At 45.8% G+C, this 20,545-nt stretch overlaps 2 protein-coding genes across 5 annotated transcripts in view; one reads left to right on the top strand and one right to left on the bottom strand.

Annotated features, from left to right (window-relative positions):
- Positions 1-688, bottom strand: part of LOC104936080 (ATP-binding cassette sub-family A member 1) — a 28,585-nt gene extending 27,897 nt beyond the window's left edge. Inside the window, exon 1 of the mRNA XM_019265174.2 lies at positions 557-688. The gene's annotated coding sequence lies outside the window, so the exon portion shown is untranslated. The remainder of the gene's footprint in view (positions 1-556) is intronic.
- Positions 689-3,198: 2,510 nt separating this feature from the next.
- On the top strand, positions 3,199-20,450 carry slc44a1b (solute carrier family 44 member 1b). Of its 4 annotated transcripts, none has more exons than XM_019265193.2 (16): positions 3,199-3,776; positions 5,277-5,366; positions 6,753-6,895; positions 10,909-11,045; positions 11,978-12,071; positions 12,149-12,318; positions 12,405-12,494; positions 12,573-12,730; positions 12,816-13,002; positions 13,155-13,323; positions 13,439-13,595; positions 13,826-13,909; positions 14,113-14,250; positions 14,381-14,617; positions 14,744-14,842; positions 16,536-20,450. In XM_019265193.2, exons 1-16 carry the CDS (start codon positions 3,720-3,722, stop codon positions 16,557-16,559), a joined length of 2,034 nt encoding a protein of 677 aa, XP_019120738.1. In that variant the 5' UTR covers positions 3,199-3,719; the 3' UTR covers positions 16,560-20,450. The 4 variants fall into 4 exon arrangements, with proteins under 4 accessions (XP_019120738.1, XP_019120736.1, XP_019120734.1 ...); XM_019265191.2 differs by having other exon boundaries at positions 17,786-20,445; XM_019265189.2 differs by lacking the exon at positions 16,536-20,450 and having other exon boundaries at positions 14,744-15,399.
- Positions 20,451-20,545: the final 95 nt, after the last annotated feature.

The raw sequence follows: 20,545 nt of genomic DNA, 5'->3' as shown, positions 1-20,545 counted from the left end.
ACACACACACACACACACACACACGTCCTCAAACTGATGATGAATCAATCAGATCGTCACAGAGACTCAAAAACCCGAAAGTCTGATTCTATCTATCTACCTGTCTGTGTGTGTGTGTGTGTGTGTGTGTGTGTGTGTGTGTGCATGCATGAATCAAACTGAATTAAATCATGTAAAATCTGAAGCAGCTCATCAGACCAAACCTTATCACAGCATTAACAAACATTAGAACAACATAATCAAACATTAGAAGAACATTAGAAGAACCCTTTGTGTGTTTTAATAACTTGAATCAAACTTCAGATTTTAAAATAAAAAACTAACTTTTTATTTTCAAACAAAAATTAAAAGTCAAACTTAATTTTTCTGTTTGAAGATGAGAAACAAACTTTGAAAACTTTGTTAGTTTCTGAGACTGACTCAGGTTCAAACACCTGGACACGAGCTCAACGTGACAAAAAAGGTGAGATAACGTTTAAATAACCTTTGACAGACGTTTAAATAACGTTTAAATGGCGCTGAACAGAGTTTAAACGGGTGGACAGTATAAACTCACCGGTGTCGGTGTCGGTGCTCCTCCGGTCCTCCTCCACCTCCTCTCAGCAGCATCTGATCCCGCACCGAGCTGCAGCTGCGGGACTACAACTCACCGGAGGAGCCACTCACACGGCTTCCGGTCCGACACTTCAAAATAAAGTCTGCTTTAAATCTCAGTAAACACAAAGCGAGATCCGTTATTTAAAGGTTAGTCCAACGTTTTCATTGGTTTGAACTGACCTGCAGCTGAGATCATGTTGATTGATTAATGATTAGCTAATTAACTGACGCCGTGTTTATGGCGTCATCACGTTTCTGTATGAACACCATTCATTCATCAACCGCTCACCTGGTTTTATTTTGTAAAGTGACCTGTGGCTGGACTTCCGGCAGGTTACTGTCGGTCACTGAGATACAGGAAGTGAGGTTTCACAATAAAATATTTTCCACTGTGAATCATCTGATCTGAAAAACAAAAACAATTTTCACAACAATACACAAACAAACAACACACACTGCAAGTACTGCAAGTACTACTAACACTACTGTGACTGCTACAGCAGTGAGAATGGTTCTGTAGCGGTTCTCTGAGGGTTCTGTATTGGTTCTCTCAGTGTTCTGTAGTGGTTCTCTCAGTGTTCTGTAGTGGTTCTCTCAGGGTTCTGTAGTGGTTCTCCAAGGGTCCTGTATTGGTTCTTTGAGTGTTCTGTATTGGTTCTCTGAGTGTTCTGTAGTGGTTCCTTGAGTGTTCTGTAGTGGTTCTCTGAGTGTTCTGTAGTGGTTCTCTGAGTGTTCTGTATTGGTTCTCTAAGGGTTCTGTATTGGTTCTTTGAGTGTTCTGTATTGGTTCTCTAAGGGTTCTGTATTGGTTCTCTGAGTGTTCTGTATTGGTTCTCTGAGGGTCCTGTATTGGTTCTTTGGGTGTTCTGTATTGGTTCTCTATGGGTTCTGTATTGGTTCTTTGAGTGTTCTCTATTGGTTCTCTCAGGGTTCTGTATTGGTTCTCTAAGGGTTCTGTATTGGTTCTTTGAGTGTTCTGTATTGGTTCTCTGAGGGTCCTGTATTGGTTCTTTGAGTGTTCTGTATTGGTTCTCTCGGGGTTCTGTATTGGTTCTCTGAGTGTTCTGTAGTGGTTCTCTGAGTGTTCTGTAGTGGTTCTCTGAGTGTTCTGTAGTGGTTCCCTGAGGGTTCTGTATTGGTTCTCTAAGGGTTCTGTATTGGTTCTTTGAGTGTTCTGTATTGGTTCTCTCAGGGTTCTGTATTGGTTCTCTAAGGGTTCTGTAGTGGTTCCCTGAGGGTCCTGTATTGGTTCTCTGAGTGTTCTGTATTGGTTCTTTGAGCGTTCTGTATTGGTTCTCTGAGTGTTCTGTAGTGGTTCTCTGAGGGTTCTGTATTGGTTCTCTGAGTGTTCTGTAGTGGTTCTCTGAGTGTTCTGTATTGGTTCTTTAAGTGTTCTGTAGTGGTTCCCTGAGGGTTCTGTATTGGTTCTCTGAGTGTTCTGTATTGGTTCTCCGAGTGTTCTGTAGTGGTTCCCTGAGTGTTCTGTAGTGGTTCTCCGAGTGTTCTGGATTGGTTCTCTGAGTGTTCTGTAGTGGTTCCCTGAGTGTTCTGTATTGGTTCCCTGAGTGTTCTGTATTGGTTCTCTGAGTGTTCTGTATTGGTTGGCTGTGTGTTTTTGTTCTGACACACCTCCTGTTCTCACTTCCTGTTTGTGTGCATCAGCTGACTGCAGGTCAGCTGTTGCCAGGTGATGGACTGACCTCTGCTGGACAGACACTGAACTGTGATCATCAGCTGATCTGTTGTATCAACGTTTTCTTGTGGTTGTTTCAACGTTGACTGACGTCACAGTACTCCGGCATCATCAGTCACACGTTGAGTTATTTCAAAGTATATAAATTATATTTAATATATTTACTGTAATGAAAGTGGAGTTAGTTCGACCTAATGTTCTGGAATCGTTCTTCTGTAACTCTGTCAGAACATTACACAGTGTCTGTGAGGGTTCAGAGCTGTGGTTGGTCACTGACAACATAAAGAATGGACAGCGTATGTGTGACGTCACACACAGGTTTGAGAGGGTCACTGTGAACTGACCTGCAGCTGAGATCATGTTGATTGATTAATGATTAGCTAATTAACTGACGCCGTGTTTATGGCGTCATCACGTTTCTGTATGAACACCATTCATTTATCAACCGCTCACCTGGTTTTATTTTGTAAAGTGACCTGTGGCTGGACTTCCGGCAGGTTACTGTCGGTTACTGAGATACAGGAAGTGAGGTTTCACAATAAAATATTTTCCACTGTGAATCATCTGATCTGAAAAACAAACAATTTTCACAACAATACACAAACAAACAACACACAACAAGCTCAGTGTGGTCCTCTTCCTAATCTAAATATGGACCATCAGCTGACCTGAGGCGGCTGAATGACATGTGGCTGCCTGAAACAAGTCCCCTGTGACCACGCCCACCTGCCAATCAAAGCGTCCACGCTCTTAACCCTGCATAACTTTAAGCTTTAATATAATGTGAACAGGTGAGTTGTATATAAATTCACCCTCAGTACAGTTGTCATGAACGGGGAAATTAGCTACAGAGACCAAAACTGTTTTTTGTACCAGGCTGTAAACATGTTTATTTCTGCTGTGAAGTTGGACATTTGAACATGGGGACTTATGGAGACTGACTCACTTCTGGAGCCAGCCTCAGGTGGACGTTAGAGGAACTGCAGTTTAAGTTTCACTTCATCTACACATTTATAGAACACCACATAGACAAAATGCTTACACTGTAAAAACTGCTCTGTCACTTAGAAGTTTATTAATCCAACAAATTAACGAGTCTATTTTCAAAATGAAGTGTTGATAAGAAAACAGTCACACACACACACACACACACACACACACACACACACACACACACACACACACACACACACACAGCCTGGTACAACAGTAAACAATAAGACAAAAGCTCTCTTGTCCTCTGCAGCCAGTTCAGACCCACATCGCTGCTGTCCTCAGTCTGACAGTAACACCAGGACCGTGCAGGACTCTGTAGGACCGTGCCGGACTCTGGAAGACCGAGCAGGACTCTGGAAGACCGTGCAGGACTCTGGAAGACCGTGCAGGACTCTGGAAGACTGTGCAGGACTCTGTAGGACTCTCCAGGAATATGGACCCTAAGCGTCTGTCGTCGAGCTCTCAGCAGCAGGTTTATCTCAGGAGGAAGGTAAAGTCTAAAAAATGACTATTAATGAAAATAAAACAACACACTGAACCTGTTTACAGTCTGCTTAAGAACATATTAATGATACTTAGAGTATTTCTACATTTCAATATTTGATCGATCTGAAGAGAAATGACAAAATACAGAAATACAGAAACAAGAAGAAAAAAATGACAATAATAAAATGAAAGTTTTCATTTTAAAGTTAAATTTAAAATTTCAGTTTAAAGGAACATTTAGATGAAACAATAAAACTACAGACAAAAAATAAAACTACAAATAAAAAACTACAAATTAAACTACAAATACAAAACTACAAACCAAATAAAACGACAAATAACCAAATGAAAATACAAATAAACAAATACAAATAAAACTAGAGACAAATAAAACAACAAATAAAAAACTACAAATAAAACTATAAATAAACAAATAAAACTACAAATAAAACTACAAATAAACAAATAAAACTAGAAATAAAAAAACTACAAATAAAATTACAAATAAACAAATAAAACTACAAATACAAAACTACAAACAAATAAAACTACAAACAAATAAAACTACAAACACAAAACTACAAATAAACAAATAAAACTACAAACAGTCAAACGGTTGTTTTTGTGAAACAGCGCCACTCCGCCGCTTGGCTCCACTCAGTGGTCACAGTCGGTATAACACCCGCAGCTCCGCCGGTTAAACGCTTTGTTGTGCAGCCCGCTCCGGCACGGACACTAATTGCGCATGCGCAATTAGATGAATGGCCGCTGTACCTGACGGCCCACCAGGAAGTGTGGCGGACAAATCCACCTCCGTTAATCCCCGCTCGGTACGGTAACCGGAGGAGGCGCCGACAGTAGCATGCACAGCGGACCAGTGCGCTCAGCCTGACCGTCAGCACCGTCTCCTCTCCGGGCTCGGCCTCCGGGATCGCGCCGCTGCGCAGTGAGTGCATGCAGGCAGAGCGCGCGGGGCTGTCCGTCTCCTCCCCCCGCCTGTCGGGCTGCAGACCCCGCTGCTGCTGCGCTGAAGCTCCGTGAAGCTCCGTGAGGCTCCGTGAGGCTCCGTGAGGCTCCGTGAAGCTCCGTGAGGCTCCGTGAGGCTCCGGGCACGTCCACCCTGACTGCAATGGGATGCTGCGGTAGCGCGGAGGTAAGAACGGCCCGCCCCGGTCTGGCCCGGCTCGGTGCCGTCCTGCCCCCTCCTCCACCCCCCGGTGCCCTTCAGCAGAGCACCGGTGCGTGTGCATTTGTTCACCGTGAAAGGGAAACCGGTGCCGGGGAGCAGAGAGGGCCGAGCAGGGATTAAAGCCAGCAGCTGTAATCCAATTAGCCCGTCCCGGGGACAGGCAGGAACCGGGCCTGTCCCCGCTCCGGTTCAACATCAAGCTTTGTGTGATGGGCTGAAACCGGGCCGAGTCAAGCCGAGCTAACAGGCCAGGCTGTGGCTCGGCCCGGCTCGGCCCGGCTCCCGGTGTGACCGGCGTGTGTTTGTGTGTTTCAGAGGACAAAGAGAGAATGGAGACCGCTGGAGGACCGGAGCTGCACCGACCTGCCCTGGTTCCTGCTCTTCACCGTCTTCTGCGTCGGCATGGTAACCACTGAGCCTCGCCGTGACGTCACCACACTCACCTGACAGACAGCTGCCATCACCGATTAATCGATCATTATTCCATCAAATCGATCAATCGATCAGTGCATGGATCTATGTTCCTGTTTGACGTCATCACACACCTGAAGACGTCACGTGGTCCTTAATAATGATCAGTGATGTCAGAGCTCACGTGCTGATTGGGACACTTCAGTGTTTGACCAATCACAGAAACTGTTACATGTGACATCATACCACATGTAACACGTCACTGACCGTAGTCCAGGTGCCACTGTAGTCCAGGTGTGAACGTAGTCCAGGTGTGACCGTAATCCTGGTGTGACTTTAGTCCAGGTGTGGTTGTAGTCCAGGTCTGATCGTAGTCCAGGTCTGATTGTAGTCCAGGTGTGACTTTAGTCCAGGTCTGATTGTAATCCAGGTGTGACTTTAGTCCAGGTCTGATTGTAATCCAGGTCTGATTGTAGTCCAGGTTTGATTGTAGTCCAGGTGTGACTTTAGTCCAGGTCTGATTGTAATCCTGGTGTGACTTTAGTCCAGGTCTGATCGTATTCCAGGTCTGATTGTAGTCCAGGTGTGACTTTAGTCCAGGTGTGGTTGTAGTCCAGGTCTGATTGTAGTCCAGGTGTGACTTTAGTCCAGGTCTAATTGTAATCCAGGTGTGACTTTAGTCCAGGTCTGATTGTAATCCAGCTGTGACTTTAGTCCAGGTGTGACTTTAGTCCAGGTGTGGTTGTAGTCCAGGTGTGACTTTAGTCCAGGTCTGATTGTAATCCAGGTGTGACTTTAGTCCAGGTGTGACTTTAGTCCAGGTGTGATGTAGTGTAACATTTCTACATGTATGTTTTAATAAACACATGAATTAGAAATGTATTTAGATTCAGATTTTAACTTTTGGTAATTGTGGCAGAGCCCTGTGCTCTGCAGGTCGAGACTTAAACAGTGATCGTTCCTTTGCCATCGCTGCTCCCAGACTGTGGAACAAATCCGCACCACTGGTGATCTCAGCCTTTTTAAATCAAAACTTAAGACCCACTTTTTTGATTAGCGTTTTATTCCGACTAGGGCAGTGCCATTCCTTCAGGTGTACTCACTCTGTCTGCTGCTTCTTATGTATTTCTGGAACACTACAGCACTTTTCTTTTTAATTGTATTTTAATTTAATTGTATTTATTTATCTATGTACCTGTTATGTATTGTTTTTACGGCTTTGTTGTAAAGCACTTTGGGTACCGTCTGGCTATTGTAAAGGGCTATATAAATAAACTTGATTGATTGATTGATTGATTGATATGAATGTTAAGTATATGTATATCTGTTCACCTGTCTGTGTGATCACCTGATTCATCGTCATGTCTTTCTGTCCTGCAGGGCAGCATCTGTGGCTTTACCGTGGTCACTGGTGGCGCCGCTCGCCTCGTCTTCGGATATGACAGCTACGGCAACACGTGTGGTCAACGCAATGAGTACATGGAAGGCGTCCGGCTCAGCGGCCTCGACCACACGGACAGGAAGTAAGTCTGACTTTATATCAGCTGTGTGCTCACCATTCTCCTATCCATTACTGTGGGATCATGGTCCTGATTTTTACAGTGTGAACCCTGACAGTGGTGTTTTTTTGTTTTTTAGTATATAACAGTGGTATTTTTAGTATATAACAGCTGTATTTTTAGTGTATAACAGCGGTATTTTTAGTGTATAACAGCTGTATTTTTAGTATATAACAGCTGTATTTTTAGTATATAACAGTGGTATTTTTAGTGTATAACAGTGGTATTTCTAATGTAACAGTGGTATTTTTAATATATAACAGTTGTATTTTTAGTGTAACAGTGGTATTTTTAGTGTAACAGTGGCATTTTTAGTGTATGTAGTGGTGTTACATGTTGTGTATTTGTGTTGAATTTGACTGAATAAAAGAGAGAGAGGGTGAGAGAGAGAATCGGAGTGAGTCAGTACCAGCTGTGTGACTCTTACTGTACAATGACTCTGCTGTGTGACGTCGTTACACTGAGACGTTACACCGACCTCTCACCAACCACTAAAAGTCCATAGAAGCTGCTGAGACCGGTCACATCGCCCGTTCGCCCAGCTCCCGTTCAAATCTCCTTTGCTAACAGACAGTGAGCAAAACAAGCTGACGTTAGCTTAGAAATGGAGTCTACCAACATCAACAAGAATGTCCGGTACTCACCATTAGGGTTAGTGTTTTTAGAATCAGAAATCAGGATCAGAAAAACATTTATTGCCAAGTATGATCTTACACATACAAGGAATTTGTTCTGGTGTTATTGGTGCATGACAAACATTCACTGAGTATACTATAAGTATATAACAACAAGGAAGTCCAAGCTGAGCGTTAATGTAACGCAGAGTTGTGGATGCAATGTCAATGTGACATGTAGAGGCAGAGGTGGAGTGTGAAGAATAAGAGAGTGTCAGGGGGGCTCCGGGCCGTGCTGATAAGGCTAGTAGCACCAGGTCACCAGATGGTCAACCTCCCACCTGTTGGCGGACTCGTCACCATCAGAGATGAGTCTGATGAAGGTGGTGTCGTCCATGAACTTCAGGTGCTTGACGGACTGGTGACTGGAGGTGCAGCTGTACAGGGAGAACAGCAGAGGAGAAAGAACGCAGCCCTGAGGTTCTGATGATCTGTGAGTCAGAGACATCTTTTTCCAGCTTCATGCGCTGCTTCCTGTCAGACAGGATCTGTGATCCACCTGCAGGTTGGTCCTTGGCTTCTTGGAAGCAGGGGTGATGGTTGAGTTCTTGAAGCAGGCTGGACGTGACATGTCTCCAGTGAGGTGTTAAAGATGTCTGTGAACACTGGAGACAGCTGATCAGTGTAGTGCTTCAAGCTGGGGACAGAATCCGGTCCGGCTGCTTTGTGGGGGTTCTGTCTCCTGAAGAGTTTGTTGATGTCCCTCTCATGGATGGAAAGAGTCGTCACTGAGGTGGGTGGGGAGGTGGAGGGGGGGACCTGTAAGGTGGGTATTGGTGGAGGTGCCCAGACCCCTGCTGAGGTGGAGGTGATGCACTGTAGCTGTTGAGGTGTTGTGGGGGATGGTTCCAGGACTGTCCCCTTGTCTTTCAAAGCGGCAGTAAAACTCGTTCAGGTCGTTGGCTAGGCGTTGGTCATTGATGGAGTGGGAGGCTTTAGGCCTGTAGTTGGGGATCTGCCTGAGCCCTTTCCAGACAGACGCAGAGTCATTAGCTGACAACTGGTGTTGGAGCTTCTCAGAGTTCAGTCGTTTAGCCTCTTTCACCGCATCTTTAATTCTGTCTTTGTCCCCACACCTGAAAGCCTCTTCCTTATCCAACCTTAACTTTCTGAGTTTGGCTGTGAACCAGGGTTTGTCATTGTTGTAACTCACCCTGGTGTGTGTTGGTACACAGCAGTCCTCACAGAAGCTGATGTATGACGTCACAGTGTGTACTCATCCAGACTGTTGGGAGCAGTCCTGAACACATCCCAGTCAGTGGAGTCCAAACACGCATGGAAATCCTCCACAGCCTCACCGGTCCACTTCCTTGAAATCCTCACTACAGGTTTGCAGAGCTTTAGTTTCTGCCTGTACGCAATAATCAGGTGGACCATGACATGGTCAGAGTGGCCCAGTGCAGCACAGGGACGGCGTGACAAGCATCCCTGACTGTGGTGTAACAGTGATTCAGAATGTTCTCTGCTCTGGTCGGACATTTAATAAACTGTCCATATTTAGGAAGTTCGTGAGTGAGGTTTCCTTTGATAAAGTCACCAAGGACAGTAACTAAAGAGTCTGGGTTGGTCCGCTCCACACACAGTACCTGGTCGGTGAGCATGCGGTGGGATGTAAACACTGACCAGAATTAATGAAGTACACTCACGGGGTGAATAAAAATGCTTACAGTTTAAGATGAAGGATTCCAGGTCAGGAGAACAGTGCTGCTGGATCACTGTCACGTTGTTGCACCAACCACTGTTGATGTAAAAACAGATTCCTCCACCTTTAGTTTTGCTGGAAAGTTCTGTGTCTCTGTCTGCTAGTCCGGTATTAATCCATGCAGCCTGTTTTTCCCCAACAGCAGTTGTAGTTCCTCCAGTTTGTTGGACAGTGAACACACATTAGAGAGAAATATTCCTGTGTGCGTAATCCGCGCTGGCGAAAACGCATGAGCGAACCGCCCTGTTTCCCTCTCCTCCCGTGTTTCACTGCATGAGCAAAGATGAGCACACCTTTGAGCAGAATGTCCAAAATTTCCAGTGTAGGGAAAATTAAAATAGGAAATAAGTCAGCTGGTGTTGTTACCCTGATGTTCATGAGCTCTTCTCTGGTGAAAGAGCTCTGGGTACCATCACAAAAACACAAAAAAACAAAACAAAACAAAACAACGCGCACCAACACACCGAGGCGACCGTCCATGGCGCCATCTTGGTATATCTGTTCTTAAGCCAACGTTTACTGAACGTTGCAGAGAGGACCTCTAAACACATATTAGATATTGTTTTAAAGTTGACAGGTACATTTAATGAAGTAAAGGTAGAAAGTAGAATAAACTTTAAATACTCTAAAGTACAAGTATCTCAAAGAAGGGTTTAATCTGGGACGATTGAATCACAGTCGATCCATGAAGATGTTTCATCCCAGAGTCTTCTTTAGGTTGGACTGACTGCTGGGGAGATCCAGGTGTTCAGCCTTGGTGGGATCGTAGACCAGGCCATGGCTTCCACCTGGTTTGTTAGAGCTCACTGTAGTTGTGACGACTGTTGTCAGAGTCGTTCAGGTCAGTTCATGAGGTCCAGTGTAGACGACAGTCGTTAAGGTCAGTTCATGAGGTCCAGTGTGGGCGACAGTCGTTAAGGTCAGTTCATGAGGTCCGGTGTGGGCGACAGTCGTTAAGGTCAGTTCATGAGGTCCGGTGTGGGCGACAGTCGTTAAGGTCAGTTCATGAGGTCCAGTGTGGGCGACAGTCGTTAAGGTCAGTTCATGAGGTCCGGTGTAGACGACAGTCGTTGTCGAGTCTCCTGTAAAGTGGACATTCCTCTTTCAAACCAAATGATCCATCACTGTCACAGTTTTAGTGACAGTCATGGTCACATTTTGGACAGGTGACCTCATTAACATACTGTGTGTGTGTGTGTGTGTGAGTGAGAGAGAGAATCAGCAGATTCAGTAGAAGAACAAACTCTTTGTTTCTCTCCCACGTCTTCATTCTGACATTCAGCTCGGCTTTAATCCTCCTCTGCTGCTATTTTTACTTCAAACACGGCTCAAGCCCAGATTATCAAGTGACCCGGGTCTGCGGACCCCCGGGGGCCGGGCCTGAACACCCGCGGGTCAGCTGGTGGTTTGTAAAGAACCAGAACAGACTGGTCCAGAGTCTGAACATCAGAACAAAAGCATCAAGGTGTTTGTGATTTTTATGTTAAGAAAATGAAAGAATCTGACCTTAAAGGACTCTTAATTTGAAAGGTTATCAAACACCTGCCGGGCTCCATCTTCTCACTGTGTACTTCATGTGACTTTACTTCCTGTCTGTGCAGGTTTGTCTTCTTCTTGGATCCGTGTAACATCGACATCGTCCAGAGGAAGATAAAGTCCATGGCTCTCTGCGTGTCTCTCTGTCCCACCGAGGAGCTGAAGACCTACCAGGACCTGAAGAGGTTCGCCATGCTCAATGGTGAGGTCATCACCAGTCACATGACCCGTAATGTTCTCAGTCCGACTCTGTTTCTATGGAAACAAGTACTCGTGAAAAATACCTCAACAACACAGCTAACTGTTAGCAGCAGAGTTAATCCTCATGTGGACCACGGTCAGGGTTCTGGTTCAGGTTAAGATCTGGGTCAGGCCTTCCACAATGAACAAACAGTGTGTGTGTGTGTGTGTGTGTGTGTGTGTGTGTGTGTGTGTGTGTGTGTGTGTGTGTGTGTGATGTCAGCAGTTGTCTGGACACTCGCCGTCACATCACAGTGATGATTGAATGTCTGCATGCATGACCTGACACACACACACACACAGACAGACACACACAGACACACACACACACACACACACACACAGACACACACACACACACACAAAGGCAGCATTAAGCCGTGGCGTGCCGTCGCGTGTCACTTGGCGCCGCTCGTCCTCCATCATGTTGAAAACGTGACAGCGTTTCAGCCGGTGATGACATCACAGCTCCTCTGGCAGCCATTTTGTTTCTGAAAGCAGTCATTGTGTCAGAACTCAGGAGCCGGTTCATGACAACAGGTCAGCTGACAGCTGCTGCTCTGCTTTATTATGACTCTCTGGTCCTGGTTCTGACCAATGAATCTGGTTTGATCTGGTTTGATTTTCAGCTCGGTTTTGTCTCGTCACTGTGGTTTTACTCTGAACGTCCGTCCATCAGCTGATTCAGGACGTTGAGGAGAAAACTTGTTTGTTTGTTTCAGCGTCTAGAGATGCTAACATGCTAACAGCTGATTCCCTAAAGCATTATGGGAATTGTAGTGAAGTATGACCTCTTACATGGGGGTGGTTCTGCAGGAAATGCGGTCCAGAAAGGTGGTGGTGACGATGATGATGATGATGGTCATGGTGATGATAGTGATGTTTCTGTTCCAGGTTCTGAGCTGTGTTCGTATGAGTTAGCGGGTCATAAATATCCCGGTCTACCTGAGAGGTTCTCCAAATGTCCCAAACTTCCTGTTCCACCCAGGTAGGTTCAGCTTCACATCCAACACGTTGTTACACCTGTCCTGTTAGTCTCTGAACTCTGACCCCTGACCTCCGCAGTAAGCCACTGCCGGTGTTTAACCGCTGCACGCCGCTGGATGTTTCCTGTTACGCCAAGTTTGCGGAGGCCGTGGTGACGTTTGTCGGTGATAACAGCGTTCTACACCGGCTGATTGCCGGCGTGGCCGCCAGTAAAGAGATCATCATCGGACTGTGTGTCCTCGCTCTGGGTGAGAAGCAAACTCTTCATCAAAATCAATATTAATGAATATAATCAACACAGAAATCTAATATTAATACGAACTCTGTCTTTCAGTCCTGTCTATGATCCTCATGGTGATCATCCGTTACATCTCGGCCGTCCTCGTCTGGATCCTGACCTCGCTAGTCGTCCTTGGATCCCTCGGTGAGGTCACTTCCTGTTTATTCATATTGTTTTAATCCAGATCGACACTTTCAGTAGTCTGTAATCTGTCTTGCTCAGCGGGGACCAGCGTCCTCTGGTGGCTCTACATTGACCACCGGCTGTATGGAAATGACACGAGCACTAAAGTGACGAAGGAGGTGAAGGAGGAGGTGGAGGTGACCAGAGACAGTGGACAGGCGCTGCTCGTCTACGCCGCAGCTGCCACCGTCTTCACGGTACGGATGTCAGCTGTTACAGGTGGTCACAGGCGGTGTCTGTCTGTACGTGGATGATGCTGATCCTGACGGTGTGCTGTTTCAGATCATCCTGCTGCTGCTGATGCTCTTCATGAGGAAACGAGTCGCTCTGACCATCGCTCTGTTCCACGTGGCGGGAAAAGTCTTCATCCACCTCCCCCTCCTCACCCTTCAGCCTTTCGTCACCTTCCTCGCCCTCCTGCTCTTCTGGATCTACTGGATCCTGGTTCTGCTCTTCCTGGGAACCAGCGGTCAGTCAAACTACCCACTGGTCTGGGCTTTTTGTTTTACATCATCATCATTTCTGTTTTTTGCTCTCCAGAGAAGCTAACAGGCTAACAGCTGAATCCCTAAAGCATTATGGGAACTGTAGTGAGGTTTGTATGTCTTTGTGGTTCTGCAGGAAACCCAGTCCAGAACGAGGAGACAGGGCTGACAGAGTTCAGACTGACGGGTCCTCTGCAGTACCTGACGTGGTACCACGCGGTGGGTCTGGTCTGGATCACTGAGTTCATTCTGGCCTGTCAGCAGATGACTGTGGCTGGAGCTGTGGTCACTTACTACTTTACCAGGTGAATCCACACCTGCACACACCTGTGGACAGAGCCAGGCTAGCTGCTCCCCCTGTTTACAATCTTTATGCTAAGCTAAGATAACCAGGTCAATTATGTGGACTTTGTGTTTCAGGGACAAGAACCGACTCCCAGTGACCCCGATCCTGTCTTCGGTCCTGAGGCTGGTCCGGTATCACCTGGGCACCGTCGCTAAAGGATCCTTCATCATCACACTAGTCAAAATTCCCAGACTCATCCTCATGTACATCCACAACCAGCTGAAAGGAAAGGTACAAACAGTTTACAGTGTCAGTGATGACAGCAGTGATGCTGACGGTACAAACAGTTCACAGTGTCAGTGATGACAGCAGTGATGCTGACGATGACGATGACGATGATGACGATGACGATGACGATGACGATGATGACGATGACGACGACGACGACGATGATGACGATGACGACGATGACGACGACGACGATGACGATGATGATGATGATGATGACGATGATGTTTCAGGAAAACGCCTGTGCTCGCTGTCTGCTGAAGACCTGCATCTGCTGCCTGTGGTGTCTGGAGAAGTGCCTCAGCTATCTCAACCAGGTGAGAACACAACAACTCTCCTTCTCCTCCTTCTGCTCCACCTGCTCCTTCTGCTCCACCTCCTCCTTCTGCTCCTTCTCCTCCTTCTGCTCCTTCTCCTCCTTCTGATCCTTCTCCTCCTTCTGCTCCACCTCCTCCTTCTGCTCAACCTCCTCCTTCTGCTCCACCTCCTCATCATGACTGACTTGTCTTTAATTACCCAGAATGCATATGCAGCCACAGCCATCAACAGCACCAGTTTCTGCACGTCTGCCCGTGACGCCTTCGTGATTCTGGTGGAAAACGCTCTGCGCGTCGCCACAATCAACGCCGTGGGAGACTTTGTGCTCTTCCTGGGGAAGGTGAGACAGCAGCTTAGTCCGGATCGGATTTGTCCTGGTCCTGGTTCTGGTCTCGGTTCTTGTCCCGGTCACAGAGTTAAAGACCTGTTAGTTCATCACAGACTGCACCTAATCATTCACCTTTCCTCAGATCCTGATCGTGACGTCGACGGCGTTTGCTGGCGTCCTCCTCTTGAACTACCAGCGAGATTATGCCGAGTGGCTGCTGCCTCTGATCATCGTGTGTCTCTTCTCCTTCCTGGTGGCTCACTGCTTCCTGTCCATCTTTGAGATCGTGGTGGACGTCCTCTTCCTCTGCTTCGCCATCGACACCAAGTACAACGACGGCACTCCGGGGAAGGAGTTCTTCATGGACAAAGCTCTGATGGTGAGACAGCAGGAAGCCGCACGTCCTGTTTCACCTTCAGCAACTCGCCATGTTGTTGAGAATCGTGAGAGTTTTTCTGTCTTGTGTCTGACCCGTCTTCTCTCCCCATGTGCCCGTCTCCTGCAGGAGTTTGTGGAGAGCAGCCGGCGGTTGGAGCGAGCAGTGGAGCGTGGGCGGAGCCGAGTGAAGGAGGTGGTGTCGGAGGGGGCAGAGATGAAGCCCATGGTGAGTGACAGCGGTGGAGGGGGCGTGGCCAGGCGGACGAGCTCACCTGAGGGGATGGGGCTGGACGGGGACGGTGGGGAGTGGGAGGAGCTTCAGGAGTTCCAGGTGTACTACTTGCTGGTGGGGGTGCTGGTGGACTGGGTGCTGACGGAGCAGAGCGGCTTCGTCCTCTGCCTCAGCGAGGACGTCGTCCTCTTCCTCTGTGTCTACCTGCCCACCTCCACCCTCTTCCTGTTCGTCAGCCTGCTGCACACGCGAAGCCCCGCCCCCTCCAGCACCAAATCAGCCGCCGTCACCGCCGCATGCTAACAGACATGTGCTAACAGAAGCATGCTAACCTTCATCTTCATCTTCATCATCAGGAACTCTTCATTTGTAATTTATTTTTTATTTTTGTATTTTTATATTTGAAATGTTTTTTAAATGTTTTTTTTTTACGTTTTTGTGTCTGCCTTATTTTGTCACCGCGGTGCGTTCAGGGACTCAGCAGATCATGAACTCTGTTCACATTCAGACTGACAAACTCATCCTGAGTAAAATAAAATGAATGAATTGAACTCGTCGTCTGCTGGTTCTGAACTCACTGCTCTGCTTCCACTCACTGACCTTTGAATGTGCGTACCGGAGGTCATCGAGCCAGTTTAACATTTTTAGACGAGAAGAAAAAAGCTATTATCATTCATTATTATTATGAACATTATTATATTGATTAATTTTTGGGTTTTTAAAAGTTCAAACAAAGTTCATGATTCAATCAGAAATGATCCAGTTCATTATTAATGATGATCAAAGCAGGGACACTGAATAAAGATCATGATGTTAAAGGAACAATATGTACCTTTGCTTGTCACACTGACATCTAGTGGTTAAAAACCGATCCTGCAGTCGTCTCCCCTCCAAACATACTCGCCGTGAAGCTCGTGTTTCAGTCGAGCATGTTTCCTTCATGTGGGATGACATAGTATGATCATTCATGATCTAATACAGTAAATGTCAGATACTGTTCCTTTAAGAGAGACTCAGAACCACAGAGAGACTCAGAACCACAAAGAGACTCAGAACCACAAAGATATTTAGAACCACAGAGAGACTCAGAACCACAGAGACTCAGAACCACAAAGATATTTAGAACCACAGAGAGACTCAGAACCACAAAGATATTTAGAACCACAGAGAGACTCAGAACCACAAAGAGATTTAAAACCACAGAGAGATTTAGAACCACAAAGAGACTCAGAACCACAGAGACTCAGAACCACAAAGAAACTCAGAACCACAAAGAGATTTAGAACCACAGAGAGATTTAGAACCACAAAGAGACTCAGAACCACAGAGAGATTTAGAACCACAAAGAGACTCAGAACCACAGAGAGACTCAGAACCACAAAGAGACTCAGAACCACAAAGAAATTTAAAACCACAGAGAGATTTAGAACCACAGAGAGATTTAGAACCACAGAGAGACTTTGGTTTGTGTCTGTTCCTGGTCTGAGGGTCTTTATAAATTCTAAAATATTAAACTGAAGATCTGTTTGGGGTCGTGGTGGACTCTGAAGTCCTGCTCCAGTTGACCTCCTGGTTTCACCGGCTCATTACCCATAACGCTTCACTCTTACCTGCATCTCCCTCCTAACTCCACCTGTGCTTGTTTGATGGTGAAGCGTGACTCATGTGGACTCGTTTCCTGTTTCAGGCTCCGGGGACGAGTTCAGCTTGACCAAAATCAGCCAATGGGACTTCTTTAAAGAGACATTCCAAATGTTTATTTTTACCAACGTGTAACATGTTTACTATGGTTTCACTCCAGGGAAAACGATATTTTAATAAGAAACTACGTAACAGAGTAATGAAGCACTTTATATCGCAGCGCTGCAGATTTTAAACCGGCTGATGCATTTTTTCGTAGTGATGTCGTTTTTTATAAAACTAAACGTCTCATTGGCTCCACTCACCTTTTTCGTTACCGTGGAGACGAGCTGCAGATCACGTGACGCAAACTCCTCACCTGGACTCCATGTTGGATCAGGAGCGCTGTGATGTCATCAGAGGGGGTGGAGTCTGTGGACAGGTGGAACGGGGGCCACAAAGCTCCACGTCTGATTGGTGGATGGGGTCAAAGGTCAGACAGAGAGGCTGACGGGACGCACTGCGAGCATGTTGACGATACATCTGATCGACTGGATCAATCTGATCGGGTCGGACTCATCCAGTGGTCTGGTTCTGGTCTGCAGGACATGAATGAACACAAACAAATATTTAATTAATTAAAGTGTCTGACATCAGAGTTCACATCCTGTCTGGGGACTCCAGGTTCAAAGGTTCGTGGTCCAAACTGAGTCCAGAACTATAATTCAGTTACATTGTGCCAATATGATGTCTACTGCAATGTTGTAGTGCTAAAGACCGATATCAAGACAGCTTCATGATTTAATCTCAAGTCTCTGGTGAAGACCACGACTGAAGGGTATCACTGGTTTATTCATCAACATCTTTACTGTGGCTGGAGGCAAAACTTCCTGCTTCAAATGAAACTTTGACTAATTTCTAATTTAAAATTGTTGTTCCTGTTCACGGCTGTCCTCAGATTCACTCTGAGGACAGCCTGAGAAGAACCAGCACCACCCCCCGAACCACAAAGTTCATCCAAGAGTCCAATATTGAAAATACGCCTCACCCTCAAAAGATCTATCAGATACCTACGTCTGCTACATACTCTCCGGTCTTGGTCTTTTCTTTTCTTGTCGTTTCTTAAACTGATCCGATCAGTAAAAACAATCCACTGATGACTGTCACTGACAGTCAATGTCTGCAGTTGACTCCCTTGTTCACGTTGTGAAATGGCTTCTGATTGGATGCCACAGATGTTACCTAGCAACAGATTTTCGTTGGTGCAGACAAAGTACAAATCTTTGATTTCTAATTATTTGAGTTCATGTTCTGCAGACCGCATCAGTCCAGACGGGTTTACAGGGTAAACATGGACCCACGACACACTTCCTGTCTGAGAGGCGTCGTCATAGAAACTAAGTCTAAATAGTCATTGGAACAGGAACCTGATTGGCCGAAGGCTGATGAAGGCCTGTTCAACAGTCGACGTTGGCGTGACGTGTCGTCGCAGTGAGACACCATGGTGGACAGCGAGGTGAGGCTCACACAACCAACGAGGGTCAACACAAAGACTTCCCATCAGCCTCGGGCTGGACAACACTGAAAGAAAAGCTGAAAATTCACCTATTAACGACTCTCTGTCGGTCACATGACTCTCACCTTGCAGGTCATGGCGGTCTGTTGGGTGTCCCCACGGAGGTCTTTACAAACAGTCGCCTGCTCTTCTTCGCTGTCTGAGATCTCCACGACGTGACGTCAAAGTGTCGTTTCTGATAGAAATCCAGAGAAGAAGAAGGTTGGAGACGTGTAGGTGGAGCTTCCTGTGGATGTGGCGGCTGAGTTCAGACAGTCAGCAATAAAACAAACTGCATCATGTGACCATGACAATGACATCGAGTCTTCCTGCTTCTGTTCGTTCAACATGTTTAAAGTTTGGTGACGAACACGTCATCTCAGACAGGAAGTGGACTGTCTGAGGTTTAATGTTCGACAATGCCAATGCAAGGCAACTGATTGGTCAACCTGAGTCGAAAATCAGTAAGTCGACCTTTGAATCAAGTTTGTGCGACACTTCCAGAAAGAGGTGATGCCATCAGCAACGTCCCATTATGACTAAATACTGACGTGTGACAAAGGCAGGACATCTTGCTGAGACCTGCTGCTGTTGCCCATCCTGGTTGCCCAAAATGTTGCCTTGTTGCTCTGCAGGCTGAATCCAAATATCCAGGCTTTCAGTTCGAATCCTTGCAGTCACTGGGTAAAACGAGTTACTCATTTCCACGGAGACGAGTTTAACAAAGTGATAATAAAATATGACAGCGGCTCGGCTGACGAGCTGCCGGTTCTTCTAAACACAAACTCAGGACCTAGATCATGTGACCGTCAGACAGGTGTGATATGAGTTCATTTACCTTTTTTTATCCAAACACTACATTACCCATGAGCCTCGATGGCGAATCTGTGTTAACAGACATGACCCAGTTCAAATGTGCGAGGAGTCCAGACGTTTGCTTCAGTCCAATCAGCTGTGATGGATCTGCTGACGTGATGAAGAACTTTGTTCTTTGTGCAGTTTGAAGTTTCGGCTGCAGCTCGTGTTTTCAGGCTGCGACTGTTCCCATCATGCACCTCTTCACATGAAAAGATGAAGCGCTCAGAGTTTCAGCAGCACAAAGACGACCTGATCGGTCTTCAGGTTGTCCTGAAACTCTGAACGTGACTCTGAAACCTTCCGCATGTTTAAAGGACGCGGTGCTCCAAGCATGTTAACTAATTGCACTAAAGACGAGTTCATTCAACACTGATGACCGTTTGAAGTAGCTGTAAAGTCTCAGATCAAGTGTTTGTAGCTCATTAACACACACACACACACACACAATGTTTAAATTTAACTTCTGGACGCCGTCACACAGCAAGGCCGTTACACACATTTAGTTTGGATCATGTGACTGCTGTTGCTGGGCGGACTAACCTGCTGACTGCAGGTACTGAAGAGTTTTATTACAACATCAGAGAAAAATGACTGAACTGATTATTTAAAGTTGTTCAGTTTTCAGCCTGTTGTCATGAAACTTTTCGGCTCCTCTGTGGCCTGCTGACCAATAATCTGCTTCATTCAAACAAACAACCAACCAATCAGCACACAGAGGAGAAGCTCCGCCTGCTGCAGGTTTTGGGTGAACAGGTGAGCTGTGGGGTTAGGGATGCTCCAATCAGGAGGTTCATACCAATTATTGAACCAATGTTGTCATAATCACATGATCCAACTGGATCAATCAGACTCTTTGATCAGTGAACACATGAAGTCATTAATTATTAACATTATTATTATTATTTAATCTAATATGAAGGAATTTAATCTGAAGTAAACAAGTTGTTTTGAACAGAACTTAACGTGTGAGGAAACATTTTGTATTCAACCACAGAAGAAGAAACTCTGCTGTTGGCATAGCGACTAACAGAACTACAGGTGACAGACTGAGCTAACTGCTAACATACGATGCTAGCACTCGAGATTCAAACTAAGTTGTAACACGTCAGATCAGCAGCTGGAGCGTCCCTAACTGCATTCACACTATATTTTTTAACTTTAATTATTGGTTGCCATGGTTACTATATTTTAAATAACCCTCGTTCAATCTGACGACTGTTTTAAGGCTTCCTGACCAACAACGTGGAGAAGCTCATCCAGACCCACTTTGCATGTCCATGTTTTCCCGCTCTCTATCACAGTGTGAAGAATCAGCTGATGACGAGTAAAAATTGAAAACTGAACTCTGACTCTTAACTCGTCTTCACGTGAATAAAAACTGAAAGTTTAACTTTGACTTTCTTCACACGAGCGATGGCATTCATAGGAAAACCACGTTTAGACTTTAGGTCAGGTGTAACACTAGTGTTTAGGTTTTCTCTGCAGTAAGAAGTTGTTTGTAACATTGAAAAACTTTTTCTTTGTTCTTGGTTGACTTTTTTATATTTATCATTTCTTATGTATATTTGTTTTTTAAGAAAAATAATAAAATGGAAAATTTGAATCTGCGTCTGTGTTCTGAACAATGTTAAAAACTTGACAAAGAAATGTTGGTGGAATTATTA

Source organism: Larimichthys crocea, chromosome I (genome assembly GCF_000972845.2).
Source record: "Larimichthys crocea isolate SSNF chromosome I, L_crocea_2.0, whole genome shotgun sequence".
Lineage (NCBI taxonomy): Eukaryota > Metazoa > Chordata > Actinopteri > Sciaenidae > Larimichthys > Larimichthys crocea.
This window is presented reverse-complemented; position numbering and strand designations above follow the sequence as displayed.

What these genes read in the sequence shown, in the direction of transcription:
- slc44a1b (XM_019265189.2), top strand. Translation starts at nt 3,720, where the DNA reads ATGGACCCTAAGCGTCTGTCGTCGAGCTCTCAGCAGCAGGTTTATCTC. An exon ending in GCTCTTCCTGGGAACCAGCG is followed by an intron (nt 13,003 to 13,154) that starts GTCAGTCAAACT and finishes GTGGTTCTGCAG; the next exon opens with GAAACCCAGTCCAGAACGAG. An exon ending in TTGTGCTCTTCCTGGGGAAG is followed by an intron (nt 14,251 to 14,380) that starts GTGAGACAGCAG and finishes ACCTTTCCTCAG; the next exon opens with ATCCTGATCGTGACGTCGAC.